Raw genomic sequence first — 16025 nt, forward strand, 5'->3', positions numbered from 1 at the left:
GATCCTGGCTTCCCGGAACCGGTGCTAAACGGAACACTGACAGCTCCTGTCAAAATAAGCAACTAATCTCCCTGCTGCAATATTGTTTGACATGTAAGCACACAAACAATTGGGCCAGCTTCCATTCAAACTTCCAACCAAACTCCCATTTACAGCATGTACCATTGATTTTGGTCTAGAGACAATTGCAATGAAATTTTTGCCTCGGTTTCAGGAACAATCACCATCCCAATTGGATATCGGACTGCGGCTGGCTAATTAAGTTTTCCAGCTCTTCGCCCCCAAAATCCAGTGCAAATTGGCCCCTAAAATTTGCCTAGGCCGCAAAATTTTCCACCATTTCCGGCCACTAGATGCATCACAGTTGCGGACCGGAAGTCGCATCAGTTATATCACAGAAGGCGGCCATGCGGAATGATTCGTTCAATGATTTTGGTTCGGCTTAGCGATCATTCTTAATTGACCGCAATGACCCAGTAGCGGATCGAAATTGTCTAGTTTTTATACCCTTGCAGAGGAAATTTTGATTTCAGTCAGAATTTTGTAAGGCAGGAGAAAACACATTGAGACTATATAAAGTATATATATTCTTCATCAAGGTCATATCAGGCTTTTAGCTTGTCCGTCAACTAGATCATATAGCTGCCACTGGAATAACTATTTTATGTATTTGTCATATGAACAGTCGGAAAAACTTTGAGAAAATATTAGAAAGGAAAAAGTTTTATAAGTTTTTGCGCTTTTTAATAGTTTTTGATCACTTTAAGTTTTGGCTTGTCGAAGCTGAAAGTGGTTCTGAATAAATTTAAAACTTTGTTTACAGTTATTGTTATTGTCGAAAATAATAAATATAATTTTATATTATATTTTTCTTTCTAAAGGTTTTTTTTATAATTTATTTTTCTGAATTCTTATAAAAATCAATATTTAATTTCCATAAATTATTGTCGTCCATCTACTTAGTATGTCGCTTTGGTTTAGTTCTTGAACATTTCGGGTTTCCGATTAATGCTTGGGCCTAGGTTTCCTGGTATCAAGGGTGTTACTAGCCAGCAGATTTGGCATGCAATCCACGTTGGCCGGGACATCGCTGCCTCCAGCATTATCACCCGGAGGGGGGAAATTTGGCGGCAAAGGGCCGTCGGCATTCATTCGAGTCCCAATCTAGTAAAAATTATAAAATGTTGATTAAAATATTTTCCCAACCAATAAGAATACTTGGTACTGACTTTTTGTCGGTAAGGCCCAGCCTGATGGCGCCTGTTGTTGTGCTGGGCATTGGTCAGTCCCAGGAGAACGCAGCTGAGGACCAGAATTGCAAGTGCGAATTTAGGAGACATCTTTAGATTGGCTTGAGCGGCTGGAAGACACTGTGACTTTGGCTGGGAATCTGTGCGTATTTATACCGATTTGTCGAGGAAACCGTCAGCTTATCTGCTGCTACTACTCATGAGGAAATCGGAGTTAATGCATATTCAATTCTCAAGAAATATAATAAGATAATAAGTAGAACAAATGTTTCCAGGAAATAGTCATTGCTTAAGCTTCGAACAAAAACTTACACGTTTCAAAGCCGTTGGGCCAACTAGTCGTATGAGGTTGTTTTCAGAACCTTGATCTACAAAGTTGATATAATCAGGACCTATCGTCCGTTTCTACTCAAGCTCATTTCTCATATGCGTATAGGAAATTAATTGAAAATGGAAAATAAAATATAGTATCTTTTGTAAGAGACATCAGACTTGGCACAAAATATAATTCCTTCAAGAGTATATAGCCTTCTTCCTACTAAATCGATTTACTTTCTTGGTATCTCTGGACTATAAATTTCTTTTTAAAAAGTTTTCGTTTAATAAATGTACGTTAAGTAAGATTTTAGTACATTTTCGGCAAGTTTCCCTACTGCATTCTTGTCCATCAGCATCCAAAATGACCCCCAACGCCCCATTTATAAGGAGGTAACCAATCAATGCATAGTTGGTATTCCTTGCTTTGGCATCGCAGAATGCCATGAACAATTTCTGGTGGCGCTGGCGCCCAACTGACCAGCCAAGCGATCAATGGCCACCCATCCTGCTGCCGGAACGATGCGGCCAAAGCCACACAATTGTTTTAAATTTTTCATAAATTCCCCCGCAAAATGTTGCCCGATAAAAATGCGGCCCCTCGCCCCCACCAGCAGCTGTATGTAAGTAGTAGGTAAATTTTGCGAGTCTCGGCTTTCGAGCGCCACCCAGCCGAGACACCTCGAGATCCGGTGGCTAGGAGCCGAAAACCGAGAACCTAGGACCAGGCATAAATAGTTTAATATAAAGCGCAGACAACGGCCTGGAAAGGGAGCGGAGACAAAGTCCTTGCCTCATCTCGTGCCCGCATAGTTTGTTCAGCCCAACCTCATCCCCATCCTCATCCTCCGCACGGAGTCCGTGCAGCGTTTCTTTTGTCTTGCGGCAAGAGGGAAAATATTTAATGCACCCACAATATTTCGCTTGGCTGGCAAGTGATAATGCACCCGCCTTGGGCATCGGCTGCCTTGGCCTTTGGCAGAAGCACTGAGCACAAAGGAACCTCCTCCAACCATCCATCCAACCAAGCCCAGCCATTCAAAGTGGGCGTGCCGCTAGTCGTCAAAGCAAGCCTCCCCTGCCGATTCGCTTTTTATATGCATATTCAACAGTGTGGAAGTAATAAAGCCAACTTGCCGACAGTTATAGTAGCTGGTACAGTTGTCTGGAGACAGTCGGTGTGCCGGTATCAGGAATCAGGAAGCAGGAAGCACTCGTTGCCGGCCCAGACATTCATGGTCCAGGATGCTGGCTAGGACGGGATCCGGCACGATTGGCAACCCGAAACCTTTGACACTCGATTTGCGCGGTCTCTCAATGCACACAATTTATGCCATGATAACAGATTAATAGTTGCTTTAGATAAATTGGGGTATAAGGATACTTAAGGAAGGTGCGCAAAACTATTTCCATTAACTTATTAATTTTACAATTAAATTATATTACAATTTTTATTTATGGGGATTTATGGGAATGTGCTTAAAGTATAAACAAAATATATTTTTTCGACTTTCAGGAGCGTGTTGTAGGCCATTTCTTTTAAATTTAATTTTCCCCACAATTCGCAATTTGTCACATGACTTGATGCACAGCGCTCTGCTGACATAATTAAATTTCCCTTTGCTCCGATGGCGGCCTTAGAAGAAGAGCGTTTAGCTAATTTGCCATTCAACACACGCTTTAATCGAACCCACGGAGTCCGTAGTCCTGCCAGCCAGGCAACGAAATTGAAAGTGACATTTATGACACAGACATTGCCGACACGACATCATCATTTCCATCAGCAGTGGCGTTCCTCTGACGAAGCGAGGCGGTGCATTTTGCCCTGTGGCACTGATTTGAATTCTGTCAACAATTTCACATCGACGACATCTGCGGAGGTGCAAAGAGGTAGCTGATTGGCCGTCTCATTGCGGCATCAGACAGGAGGCAAATTTAATTGTTGTCAATCCGACATTGCCAAATTGGAGCTGCCGACGGCTGTCTCCGTTCATTTTGGCCAGATTTGTCTGTGGGTTAGCCGCCAGTTAATTTTCTCATGCTTTCCAGAATTAATTCAATGGAAAGCCAATCACTTGCATACCAGTTTGTGAATTATTTAGATTTAGTATTTTTATTTAGACTGCTTTATTATCAAAAGATATTATTTTATGAGTTTATTATATTGTAATAGTTTGTAATTATTGTTTGAACTAAAAAATCTACCTTTGTTGCCAGTGCTATGTCTGAGTTATCAATCAAGTTTGTCTGACTCTACCCCTGCAAATCTTAAAGTTCTTTTTCAATGTCATGGGCATAGAAATTGTCGACATATCCTGCGGCTCATTACCATGCTCCTGACATCCCCGGCCTGTTTCAACATACCTCTGTATACACTCCTAATTTGCGGTTGCCTCTCCTTCTGCTGCGCTTTTCTACTCTGCATTATTGTGATTTGGGCCATAATTATTTTTCTGGCTCCCTTTGAAATGCACTGGACGTGAATTTTTAGCCCCCACTGCACCGCACTGCTTAACCATCGTCCGATGTCCCAGGACGCGCCAACATTTTGCTTGTCACGCAAATGTTTCGTGTCAGATTTCTCTCCTCCGGATACTTTTCTGCAGGAAATATTCATTTTTAGCCGTATATATATATATGAAATATATATGGACCGCTGTACAGTTTGCCATATTCTTCACATAAACCATTATATATTTTCAACATTAGTATGTACGAGCTGTGTTCGTGGAAAACCGCGCTGCACGTCGACGGTCCACTTGCAGGAAGTCTGCCTGCCCACAGCCAACTGACCCATGTAACAACTCGTTTCTGCAGGAAAACTTGCCTATATGGACACAGTGATTCGTAAACCATTGATTCTGGTCTGAAAATATGGATATGTAGACATTGGCATTTTAATTTTGAATGATCAAATATTTGTATATAATAGGACTGCATTGCTAATGATAATGATAAGTGTATATAGATCAAATGTCAAGCCATAGAAATGGATGTGGGCCACTGTGCATTTTACGCTGCACGTCCTCTTGGTCGCACGCTATATTTTTCAATTTGTAAACATATCCTGCGGTGTCGGCGTTGAAAGCTGGTCTGAAAGGGGTGGCATTAGTTGGCCACGCCCACACCCCGCCACCGCCGGGGGTGAAATGCATTTGCTTCATTTGTTTGGCGTGTATTTCATGTCAACTTAATGTTTATTAGAAAACGTCTACTCGAATTGCGAGGGGCAGCAGAAAGGCAAAGGACGAAGCTCCAGCTGTCAACTGATGCAACCCCTGCCCAGTGGAGCTCATTCATCAGAAGAGTCCTTGCCGTTCTCTAAACGCCACTTGGGAAAGGTAAACTAGAATCATTCCAAACGGCTGGCGATGTTTTAATCTCCCATCCTCTGCTGGGCTAAAATGTCATCTAAGTTAAAAAGCTATTTTTTGATTAGCATAGCAAAGCGAAAGTACGAGGAACAGTGATTAAGAATATCAACACAATCCTAGGAAATAATGATCTAGTTAGAGATTGATTTAACTACGGAAATTCAAATCCACTACATAAAGTTGTGTCTGCTTATGTGAGACTTAAAAGCAAGCCTTATTAGAGCTTTAAAAAATTACTTTGAGGGTCATTCGAGTTATCAGTAAAACATTGATAAGGGGATTCTCAGTTCTTAAGAATTTAAATTCGTATCATCAGGGTCTCATATATGTGTATGACTTCTTTGGAATAAATATACAATAAAATCACTTAGTTATACTTCAAGAAGCAAATAATTTTACATTGTCTGGGGATCTTATATTTTAAACAATTAAAAAAAAGTAGTTTAAAGTGAGTCCTATAAATACATATAATCAACACAGGGATTAAAACGTATGAGATGTTGTTCACAGCTCGTTATCAAACTCAAATATGGTATTTATATACATATATGGATAAACATGAAGTACTCTACGAGTATTAACTATGCTCACAAATCAGTTCAGTACATGCAAATGCATCGCTCAGCTATGTTCTGCTGAAAATAAAAATAAATCTATGCAAATATCATAAATAATAGAATATCAAGTGTAATTAAAAAATATGTTACTACTAACAATAAGTTTGTTGGCCATTTTTTCGGGAGCTTTGGCAGAAGCAGAAGATATTGATGAGAGTGCAGATCTAGGATTCGGTTTACCAGACGAAACAATAATCACATCGACCACATCGATCCCATCGACCACTAATGATCCAATTCCAAAAACTGAAATTAAACATTGCGGCCTATTTAAAAACAAGACCTGTGTTAAGCGATCTGATTGCTCAACCACCATGCGCAGTGGTTCGAAACTCATAGTAGACCTAAAGGTACGGGCGAAAAGTGGCTGTCATTATCTTGAGGTTTGCTGCCATCCCGACGATATGGTAGGTTCCGGGGAAATAGTCTTTAAATTAATTGTCTATATTATTGCCTTGGCCTACTTTCAGCTTACTCCAATGAACGGTTCGATTCCTTTAGGGTACAAGCAATGCGGCATTGGAAATGTTGGTGGCATTTTTATGGATTTAATAGGTGGTCGTCTAGAGACGAGCCTCGCCGAATACCCTTACATGGTAGCGATTCTGGATACCGGTCACAGATTTATATGCAATGGTGTTTTGATTGGCTACAAAGTGGTTCTCACAACAGCCACTTGTTTATCACCGGAACAACCACTTGTCATAAGGGCTGGTGATTGGGATCTGTCAACTGATAGCGAGTTCGTGCCTCACGTGGACCGTGGTGTCCAGTATCGAATTGTCCATCAGCAATTTAATTGGGATTCAATAAAAAACAACATTGCCCTATTGGTCCTTGTCGAGCAGTTTCCTCGGGTCCAGCATATAATACCCATATGTCTGGACCACAACGGAGTGGATCTGGATTACGACAACTGCTTTCTCACCGGTTGGAATTATAGAGGGACTAAAAGATTATACCCGTATACCCGAAATATTGTCCTAAGGTTGGATATGGATATCGAGGAAACCATCTTCCCAAACACCTCAAGCTGTTCAGTGTTAACTGCTATTCCCCGACCGGAGCAGCCCATGTATACCAAAGGTGCTCCTCTAGTTTGTCCCACCGAGAGCAGCAGGTACTATGTGGTTGGCGCCTGGAGCACCAGCCTTAATGGAGCTATTCAGTTTACCGATATAAGAAAGCTCAAGGAATGGATTTATCGGGAGTTGCATCTGTACAATATTGTACTTTAAATAATATAGACAATTATTGCACCCTTTTTCCTCTTCAGATATTAATTATAAAAACCTTTTAAAACATACATTTTTATTAATTTTTGTAGGCATACAAAAAACGCATACCTAATTAATTCACTTCAGCACCCACTTCCGCACTCGTCGCCGTGGCAAATGTCACATAGAGAAGTGTCCACGTGATAAAATTCGGTGGCAGTGCGTTCGGTGGCATAGTAATCGTAGAGCCGAATCCAAGATGGTTTTAGATTGGCCACCGCATGGGTATATATGGCCTTCAGGGTCAGGCACTTGCGGTCACCAGGTAACAGTTTTTCGAAATAGATATGAACCTCGGTGTCTTCGTTTTTGGTCTCCACACGCTTTACGTCTGAAATGGCTTCGATAGCGGCAAAGGAGTCGGTATCGCAAACATAACCAGATGGTAGCTGCACCTGCATCAAAGCCATATTGGTGGGCTTATTCCCGTCGGAGGCTGCGATGGGGGTGTACTCGCCACAAATGCCAAGGATCAGCCGGCTTTTATCGGACTTCTTAACCGTAGTCGTTAATTTGAAGCTGGGACTCGCCTCCTTGGTGGCCACATTGTAGCGGTACGACAGCTGAACTTGTGCATGCCCCTGACCTGTGGCCAAGAACTTCAGATTGTTTCCGTTTTCAGGAAGCGTATGGGTCTGGACATTAAGTTCAGTTTCTTTAGTTATCGTTACATGTTTTTTATCTTCGATCGAAAGCCAATAGTCTATATTAAGAGAATCGGTTGATTCATGTGATTGGAGTTCGAACTTGGTTAAGGCCATAATACCGACAACGGTGTCCTGGGAGGAGACGAAACCTCCGTTGCTGTTGCGCTTGCTAATCAGCCAATCGACAATCGGTCTGTGTTCATTCGATTTATGCTGCTCGAGATGCTCGAGAAGGGCGAGCAGGACATAAGAGGTGATCTCTACATCGCTGCTCTTGCTCTTATCTGAACCGGTCCACCACTTGTGGTCACCTTGCCGACTGGCCAACCTTTCCAACTTATCCAGAACTATATTGGCTTTACGTTTATCTGCTAATGACAGGGCCAGGGCGACAATGGCCAGATCATACGGCTCATTTGATTGGCGCACCTTCGTATCCACAAAAGCCACAGCCTTATCGATAACATTCTGATATTTATGCATATATTCCTGCAAAAAAGAGGCTTAGGGTGAGTATCTCAATTTTAATTTAATAAAAATTACACATCAATATAGTAGAAAAACAATGCAAGCTCACCTTGTTTTCGAAGAAAGTCAGCAGGACAAATGATGTAAGTGCCAATGGACTTCCATGACTATTGTGTATAACCCTGCCCAATTCTCTAAACTCTCCATCTGTACCCTGTCGGGACACGAGGAAATCAAGTCCAGCTACCAAGACATTTTTGTCAATATCGATGTATTTGGCGGCCTGGTGAAAGGACCGTATCACATATGCAGTGAGCCATGTGCTGCCTGAAGGATCACTTTGCCCCCAAGCGCTGAAGGAACCGTCGTTAAGTTTGTAGTTGAGTTCTCTCTGGTAACCAGTTTCCACATAACTCTTAGCGTTATTTTCTATCTCTTGATCCTGTCGATTAGTTTCTTTTAAATAGCTTAACGCCAGTATACTGGGCACAAAGTTAAACATGTTCTGCTCTCCACATCCGTAGGGCAAGTGAACCAGATCGTCAAGGTGTTCCAGTTGAGGCGCTTGGCTAGTTCCAAACACTTCGAATTCGAAAAACTCGGAACCTTCAATAGCTTCGTCGACTTTTTCTATGAAAAGTGATTTTTCCGGTGGTGCCAAACTACGTCGTTTCAACCTTTGAACATTAATTAATACGGCTTTGTTGACGTACTTTTGGACGCCATCGGCCTCCACTTTTAGTATTTGATGGAGTCTGTCACCGGCATATGACGAAATGGCGGTGATTTTCAGAGTGGTCAGACCCACTTTCTTTGGGCGGATCATGAATGAAATGCCACGTCCCGTATTTGCGGGAATCCATAATGTTTTTTCCCTTTGTACTCCCAAATGATACTGGGACATATTAGCGTAGGTGGTCTCAATAAATTCGTACTGACCGTCAGAGTTATCCATTGATACTTTCGCCCTCACATCCATTCCCAAATAGTTAAATACAACCACGGGAATGGCAATCACTTCACCCCGCTTCACAGAGTACGGCAAGTTGGTGGTAATAAAGAACGGTTGGAACACACGAATTCTGCTAGGACTCCTGGTCACTGCAAGACCGGATTGAGGGCTGAGGGAGAAGCCTGTGATCACCCAAGAGGTCAACGTATCGGGAACAGTTTTTCTAATGATGTATTCACCGTTGGCGCCCACGCTGTAAACATAAATGTATTATGCTTGCGTTTGGAGTATAGAAATAACTTACTCATTAATATTTGAAAACAGCCATGTTTCGGGAAAGAGCTTACGAACTGGTGGAAGGGAACCTTGTGCTGTGGTTGAACCGAGAGTGGGAACAGGACCTGAGTTCTTTGCTAGAATTATTTAAGATGCCATGAGAGATGATAAGAAATTTAAGCAATTTATTGATGGGCTTACCTGACTCATCTTTAAACACCGTTCGACTAAAGAAGTTTCCAGTACAATTAGTTTTACCTAATATATGGGAATATTCGATTAAAGTTGATTAAATTATATGTTCGTTTTATTGACTTACCAGGATTGGTATAACAGCCACCTAAAGGTTCAATCGAATTTAGTATTTAAAACAGAAGCTTATGAAAATAACTTACCCGAGGTCCTGTAGATATTTATATTCGCATTTGTTAGGGTCACCAAATCAGTGGAGTATGTGGCGAGATTGTTCAATATTTGATCACGGTTCAGGTCATTTCCTGACCTTAAAAGCAGTACACTCTGGTCCACTCCAAGGAGACCGACGAAAGAGTGGGGATCGGTTTTCACCTTTAGACTCACTTCATCCCTTGGCCTTGCTTCGTTTGTTGTTGATATTTCAATCTGTGGGTAAGGGTATGGAAAATAGATTCGTGATTATTTTGTTGAATATAGTGTCTTACTGTGTTCTCAAAGTCCCTCTCGATATCCACAGTTTTCTCGTCAGATATCAAAACTCCGTCGAAAATGTAATGGACAAATATCGTAGCTTGAGGCACCATTACAAAGGCTGGCTCGAACGCAATTTCCTGACTCTTTTTTCTTCCTTCCAGGCTTATAAATTGACTCATAACAATGTTACCTCGTGCGAAAATAGTAATAATAAAGTAGGGAAGATAGGTATCGGATACAACATTGATTTTAAGCTCCTTCCTTAGTTGGGGCCTTTAAGATGAAAGAAATATGTGTAATTAGTCAATCCCAAAGCAACGCTATATTTACTTACTTCTTAGTAATGATCGAAATCATGAGTTTCTTATCAATCTTGTATATGTACCGTTCTAACTTTGCTGCAGTCTCAAAGGTAGACGTGACAAGACAACTTTTGCACGTTGAATCGGGAAGCATTATGTGCTGGGTGGCAATGCTATTTTGAAGTGAAGCTGAGAAATTTCTATAAGACTGACAGCACAACACGTTGAAGTTAACCATCTTAGAAGAGTCCATGACAGGAGAACCGTCCAAGTTTCTAACCACAGTCTTAAATTCATACAATACACCTGGCCTATAATTCGTTGGCCAAAGTAGATCCTCCTGCTTGTGGCGGTGTTGGTGGACTGTCACGTAGGCAGTACCGTTGTGTTTGAGGTCCGTCAGCTCCTCGGTAACAATGGCCGTTATTTTCAAAAGTCTCTTGGCTGTCGCTGAAATGGGAAACTCCACATTCACCTCTCCATCAATGGGCAGGCTCTTCTCTGTCGAGCTGCCCTCGATCGAAGCGACGATGTGGCCCTTTACGGGTTTCTTGAATGTGTACCTGGCTTTTATCGTTGCCCTAATATACCCAGCACTAGCCGCCACATCCTTAGCGGTTAAAATGAGCACCTCGAACTTCGGAACCACATACTTGTCCACCACTAGCACATTCGTCACGTTGCCTTCGTCTTGCACGGCGGCGGTTAAAGTCCAGTTGCCTAATACAGGTCTGTCGGACAGCTGAAGCTCTCCGGAATAGACACCCCCAGTCGGCTTGATATCTTTCCAGCTCTTAATCAAATTCTGGGCTCCATCGTGGATCTCAATTTGAATGGGCTTATCGATTACGGCAGGTCGGGTGTGCTTGTCTAGGAAGAGTACCCTAAATTGGATCTTATCGCCGGGCTTATAGGTGGCCTTGTCCGATTGAATGTATAACCAATTTAAGTCGGGTTCAAAGCCCAGCTTGGTGGAATTCTGGAATTCGATGCCTCCACTACCCAGTACTTTTAGCTCGTATTCGCCTCTGGTTAGTTTCGGAATGTCAAACCTAACCGTCTTCGAGGACATGGAAGGAACATCAACATACTTTCTCAAATTGAAAGAAGGTCCGGTCAGGCTGACTGAGACTTCAGTGGGTCGCGGTGCATCGTGGATGGCAACAACAACTTTATAAGCGCTGTTAGACCGTAGGGTTTTGGGTGCCACAACAGAGTACAGGCTGCGAAATGAAAAAAAAAAACATGAGAAATATATACCGCACATCTTACATCGAAATAACCACGATTAAATATATTTGTTAAGCTACTGTGTTTTCTTTTTTATATTTAAGAAGACCCAAAAATCTGCACAAAAAAACATCATATAAAATATAAAATTTCCCTTCCGGTTTGTTAATGTCTTATGAAATTCCCAAATGATTTCATAGTTTAAATTGTTCTATTAATGGGATTTAATATTTAAATTATTTAATCATCCTAATGATTTGCTGATAAGGGCTCGTTTTAGATCCATAGTCAAAAGTTATTTACGAGTAAAATTTAGTTATTTATTTATTTATTTAAAATTTTTTCATTATTTGAGAACAACTGTTCGAACAAGGTTTATGCTTTTATACCCTAACTCGTTTTATAAATTGAATTTCATATTAATGTCACTTTAATACGAACCCGTTAGCATTGATTAACAGCACACAATGCAAAATTGTTGAGCTTAGTATTAACCACAGCATAATGCAATCTTTTCTGCGTGTACTTATTCTTTTCAGTCTTTTAAAGAGCCACTGATTATTTGAAGACCTGCCAGCTTGAACGTCGAAAGTGTACTCAGCTTTTAATCTGAGATGGTCAGTTTATATACACACTAGGCATTGACACATACACAAGCGCAAAAGTATGTGTTTAAAGATTATATTTTCCTTCGGTTGTTTTCTCAAAATAAAATCACCCATTAGTTGGAATATGTTTTTATTCTACGAAATGAGAGGTACGGGCTTCAGCTTTTATGCTTTTGGACAATTTAAAAGTAAAAGATACATTTTAAAAACATGGCATGATATGACTAGTGAATATTAAAGTTGGTTAATTTGAAAGAAACTTGCATCTGGATACGCATTCCCAACTACCATATTTAGCCCTATTAATTCCTAGAATCAACTCTTTCGTATAGATAAGACGGAGGGTTTACAGACTAGTGGCTAGTAATCCTGACCAGGAACATATATTCATTACACCGTTGGAAAAGATAAGTTAAGCGCTTTACATACATTTAAACAATATGGTATTATTGTGGGTGCTCCAAAGCTTTTGCCTTAACCACATGTGCTGAAATTATCGCAAATGAAAGAACTCGCAGGGCACCAGCCCCCCACAGATAAGCGCCATCCAACGGCATTTCAAATTTTTTGTTCTTCCTCTTGCCCCCAGATACACCCACAATGGGATGGGGCCCGCAAATGTTTATACATTAGCAACATTTGTGCAAATGCTTGGGCGTCGTCACAGGTGCTGATTATATTGAAAATTATTGGTGAAACATTGCAGCATTCAGACTCCCGTGGAGTTGGGATAGTCGGTGGGCTAAAATGGTATGAAGTGGGCTGGAAGGGCGGTTTCCGCCGGCTAGGCGCTGCATGTGGGCTATAAAAATTGATTGCATACTTTGCGGCGCACTAAGTGCGCTATGACTGTTTGCGGATGTATGCGTGGGCTTGAATACGTGTAAGCATGTATTTAAGTTTCTTTAAAACCTTTTCAAGAACATCCGATTTAAAACTAACTACTCCATACATATTTACCTTTTTATTTATTATTACGTGGCCTATTTTTATTTCTTTTAATTCCATTGCAATGCATTGCTTGCTGTACTTGACAATAATTTGAAAACTGATGATGTGCACACAATAAAGTGTCATATATCGACACACATCAGCGCACTGGGAGGCCGACATCATGACTGCCGATGTGGGAGCTATAGAGACAGGACAGCTTTGGCAGCTTCGGAAAATAATATAAAAGTCCACACGTGAGTCGTGCCAAGAAGCAATGTGTGAAAAAAGGCATGGGAAAATCTACAAAAATTGATTGAGCGCATGAAGCGGATGAGTTGATCTGAAAAATAAAGTGGCGCTAAAAAATAAGGTGATTTGGAATTCCGCGGAGCAAGGAATCCGCAGTGCCTTCTTCCCACTTTATTACACAGTTTTTCATGTTTAATAATTTTGCTTGACTTATTTATTGTTTTTCTCTGTTAGCTTCAGCTGAAGGTATGCGAATAGGTTTCCAAATTTAATCAAAATTTGAATTTCAGTTTCTATGATAAAAATGAAATTATACCTGCAAACATTTTCTGTAACATCTGTTTCTTATCTTGCTCACTTAAATGTTTTATTTATTATCTCTACATAAAAGTTCTATGTTATTATTTAAAATCATTAATTCTGATATTTACTTGTCATTAGCAGTATCTAAAATGCTTTTCATTTGTTATCAATAACCATGTATACTGGAATGCGTTGAACTTACACTTGTGTTTTTCAATTGAGTTCCTTTTAATTGTTGCTGCAACACAAGACACGTGTTATATTTATATAAAATAACTACCACACACTCACAAACTAAATCGCGATTTTATAGAGATGATTTTTTTTGGGTCACCTGAAGCCACCATGGAAGATGACGAGGACCCAAGTTACGAGTCATAGTAAGTTGCGTCTGTTGCTAATTTCGTATATAAAGGCAGTCCTTTATCATAAGCTTCGAAGAAGAGAATATGGAAAGTTTCATCAGGCCTTTGGCGGCGAAATTAACCTGGTAATACAACCAATTGAGCCAAGAAATATTTCTACTTAAGACTTCTTCCCCAAGGACAGCTGTGCATCTTGTCGAGTAGAAGATGTTCATTGCTGCTCGCCGCATCCAATCCTTCTGGCGTGGTTACCGCGTCCGAAAGCTACTCCACCTGCGCTGGCAGGCTGCAATCGCCATTCAGCGCTGGTGGCGCGGCTTTCGCACGCGGCATATCCTGTGCGAAAAAGTGGAGCGACAGTTGCAGGGTATGATTCACGAGCACTTCCACCGTGAGGCAATTCGCATTCAGGCTTTGTTTCGGGGATGGTGGGTCAGAAAGTTCATCCACGACGTCCGAAACCTGCACCGGATGCAAAGCACTGCCGCCGAGGATCTGATAAATTGCATAATCCATGAGCTGCATCATATCAGAAAAACCGACTCCATACCGGGGGTCATCTCACTGCGAAATTCAGTGTAAGTGTTAAATTTGTTTCAAATATTGAGGAGCTTGAAAGACTTTCTTGAGAATCAATTTGTCTTCCAGCTGCCGTTCAAAAGTCGAAAAACTTTTGACCACAATGATATTCCGATTTCACAACGGTCGGGTGTTATCGATGGTGGCCAACAGAATGTCTCAAAAAGAAGAATATCGCAGGTACTTTAGGGACGCCAGATTCGTTACCCAGGTTCCCTATTCCGGACCCAACTTCGATGGACTATGTTATGTTAGGAAGGATGACCCCAGTGTACTTAAAGAAGTACCCAAAGATTTGCGTTACTCGGAAATAGTCACAGAATACGAAGAGTCGCAACTACACGAGCATTTAAGAGAAACCCATCTGCGATTTGATTTACGTAAGTGCTCAACGAATTTTCGTAAAATTGGTTTATCTTCATAGTTCACTAAGTTATTTAACTGATTTAATTTTTTTTTAGGCAAAGTTCAAAGGCAAATATATCACATCAACTCCCAAGAACTGCAATTGAAGCGTAAGTTCTGCGCAGATGTCATAGAGCGTATGCGTAAGTGGACTATATGGGATAGCATCAGTGGAAACCATAAGCAAAATGTTTATGAAAGTCGAAAAAATACACAAGTGTTCTTCAGGAGAGCGGAGCATCTGATGAGTGATTTCTGTGAGAGCAAAGCCGAAGATTCCTACCACGTCTTAAGCTTGAGCTCCTCCACATAAATTCCGAGTTAAGCATTTGACACATTGCACAAAATGATCAAATATGTTATTAAAACTTTTTTTTATTGAAACTTAAAAAATGCAATCGTAGCAATAGAAGAGCTTGGCCAAGTTCTCGATGTGATTTAGTTCAGACGCCAGATGCTGAAGAATTGGCAACATCTGCCGTTGACTGTTTACTAATTAGCACCTATTTATTCACCTTTGCTTTCTTTAATTTTGTTCTACACTCACCTTCTGCTTACCCCGTCCACATGCAGCAGCCGCATTTTTCATGCGAAGAATTTTCCTTTGTTTTCAGCAGGCATTTAATTTATTTTACTCTTGGCCGTGCCAAGAAAGAGCCGGCATACGGGAGCAATTTGTGAGCTGCGTGGTAAATCTTGGCATGCTTACCTATAAATATTTGACATGGCTACAATAGCCTTCCCCCGACCGGTGGCAACGTGGCAGCCACACATGATCCAGCCTAGGCCAGGATACCATACCATACCCAGGATAGAGCCTGTGGCATACGTGCACGAGCTTTATCCGCATTCTTGAAGCGGGGCGGGTCCTTATACGTGACTACCGTCTGCTGAGGTCCTGCAGTTGGAGGATTCGCGGTGGGAATGGGAATGGACGGGGGGTCTGGCAAATTAGATTTGCCTATAATTAATATGCACGATATGTGGCGTTAACTTGTGTGAAAATTACTCGGCACCCTGACGTGACGGTGCGCGGTTCGTGTGGAACGCGAGAACAAAGACCATGGACTCCAATTACAATCTATCTATTCGGCACTGGAGGTCCTGGTGCTGTTCGATTGCTATTTTCAGCCGTAAGTATTTCCTAATTAGTTGTTGATGACAAAGAGACGTGAGTGATTTCTGAAGAGGGGGCCTTCACAAGGC

At 41.3% G+C, this 16025-nt stretch overlaps 4 protein-coding genes across 6 annotated transcripts; 2 read left to right on the forward strand and 2 right to left on the reverse strand.

The window, feature by feature from the left end:
- Positions 1-970: 970 nt before the first annotated feature.
- Positions 971-1377, reverse strand: LOC117149409. The gene is made up of 2 exons (XM_033316774.1): positions 1230-1377; positions 971-1164 (listed from the first exon to the last, which is right to left on the reverse strand). Exons 1-2 carry the CDS (start codon positions 1338-1340, stop codon positions 1006-1008), a joined length of 270 nt encoding a protein of 89 aa, XP_033172665.1. The 5' UTR covers positions 1341-1377; the 3' UTR covers positions 971-1005.
- A 4236-nt stretch (positions 1378-5613) lies between these two features.
- On the forward strand, positions 5614-6826 carry LOC117149271 (phenoloxidase-activating factor 2-like). Its single transcript, XM_033316762.1, has 2 exons — positions 5614-5963; positions 6027-6826. Exons 1-2 carry the CDS (start codon positions 5640-5642, stop codon positions 6792-6794), a joined length of 1092 nt encoding a protein of 363 aa, XP_033172653.1. The 5' UTR covers positions 5614-5639; the 3' UTR covers positions 6795-6826.
- A 24-nt stretch (positions 6827-6850) lies between these two features.
- On the reverse strand, positions 6851-11963 carry LOC117149255 (C3 and PZP-like alpha-2-macroglobulin domain-containing protein 8). Its single transcript, XM_033316761.1, has 9 exons — positions 11819-11963; positions 10180-11370; positions 9857-10118; positions 9572-9797; positions 9496-9516; positions 9378-9434; positions 9205-9313; positions 8058-9153; positions 6851-7969 (listed from the first exon to the last, which is right to left on the reverse strand). Exons 1-9 carry the CDS (start codon positions 11878-11880, stop codon positions 6917-6919), a joined length of 4077 nt encoding a protein of 1358 aa, XP_033172652.1. The 5' UTR covers positions 11881-11963; the 3' UTR covers positions 6851-6916.
- A 1666-nt stretch (positions 11964-13629) lies between these two features.
- Positions 13630-15211, forward strand: LOC117143979. Of its 3 annotated transcripts, none has more exons than XM_033308937.1 (5): positions 13630-13850; positions 13890-13960; positions 14015-14413; positions 14484-14794; positions 14876-15211. In XM_033308937.1, exons 3-5 carry the CDS (start codon positions 14043-14045, stop codon positions 15130-15132), a joined length of 939 nt encoding a protein of 312 aa, XP_033164828.1. In that variant the 5' UTR covers positions 13630-13850; positions 13890-13960; positions 14015-14042; the 3' UTR covers positions 15133-15211. The 3 variants fall into 3 exon arrangements, with proteins under 3 accessions (XP_033164828.1, XP_033164813.1, XP_033164821.1); XM_033308922.1 differs by having other exon boundaries at positions 13904-13960; XM_033308930.1 differs by having other exon boundaries at positions 13904-13960; positions 14020-14413.
- Positions 15212-16025: the final 814 nt, after the last annotated feature.

The sequence above is a fragment of the Drosophila mauritiana genome, chromosome 2L (genome assembly GCF_004382145.1).
Source record: "Drosophila mauritiana strain mau12 chromosome 2L, ASM438214v1, whole genome shotgun sequence".
NCBI lineage: Eukaryota > Metazoa > Arthropoda > Insecta > Diptera > Drosophilidae > Drosophila > Drosophila mauritiana.

Bases quoted from the DNA above. Each gene is read 5' to 3' on its own strand.
- LOC117149409 (XM_033316774.1), bottom strand. From the start codon at position 1,340: ATGTCTCCTAAATTCGCACTTGCAATTCTGGTCCTCAGCTGCGTTCTC. The intron at 1,165-1,229 runs GTCAGTACCAAG...AATTTTTACTAG, and splicing joins CTGGGCCTTACCGACAAAAA to ATTGGGACTCGAATGAATGC.
- LOC117149271 (XM_033316762.1), top strand. From the start codon at position 5,640: ATGTTACTACTAACAATAAGTTTGTTGGCCATTTTTTCGGGAGCTTTG. The intron at 5,964-6,026 runs GTAGGTTCCGGG...GCCTACTTTCAG, and splicing joins GCTGCCATCCCGACGATATG to CTTACTCCAATGAACGGTTC.
- LOC117143979 (XM_033308937.1), top strand. From the start codon at position 14,043: ATGTTCATTGCTGCTCGCCGCATCCAATCCTTCTGGCGTGGTTACCGC. The intron at 14,414-14,483 runs GTAAGTGTTAAA...TTTGTCTTCCAG, and splicing joins ATCTCACTGCGAAATTCAGT to CTGCCGTTCAAAAGTCGAAA. The intron at 14,795-14,875 runs GTAAGTGCTCAA...ATTTTTTTTTAG, and splicing joins CCATCTGCGATTTGATTTAC to GCAAAGTTCAAAGGCAAATA.
- LOC117149255 (XM_033316761.1), bottom strand. From the start codon at position 11,880: ATGCTGTGGTTAATACTAAGCTCAACAATTTTGCATTGTGTGCTGTTA. The intron at 9,798-9,856 runs GTAAGACACTAT...CCTTACCCACAG, and splicing joins AGAGGGACTTTGAGAACACA to ATTGAAATATCAACAACAAA. The intron at 7,970-8,057 runs GTGAGCTTGCAT...TCTTTTTTGCAG, and splicing joins TGACTTTCTTCGAAAACAAG to GAATATATGCATAAATATCA.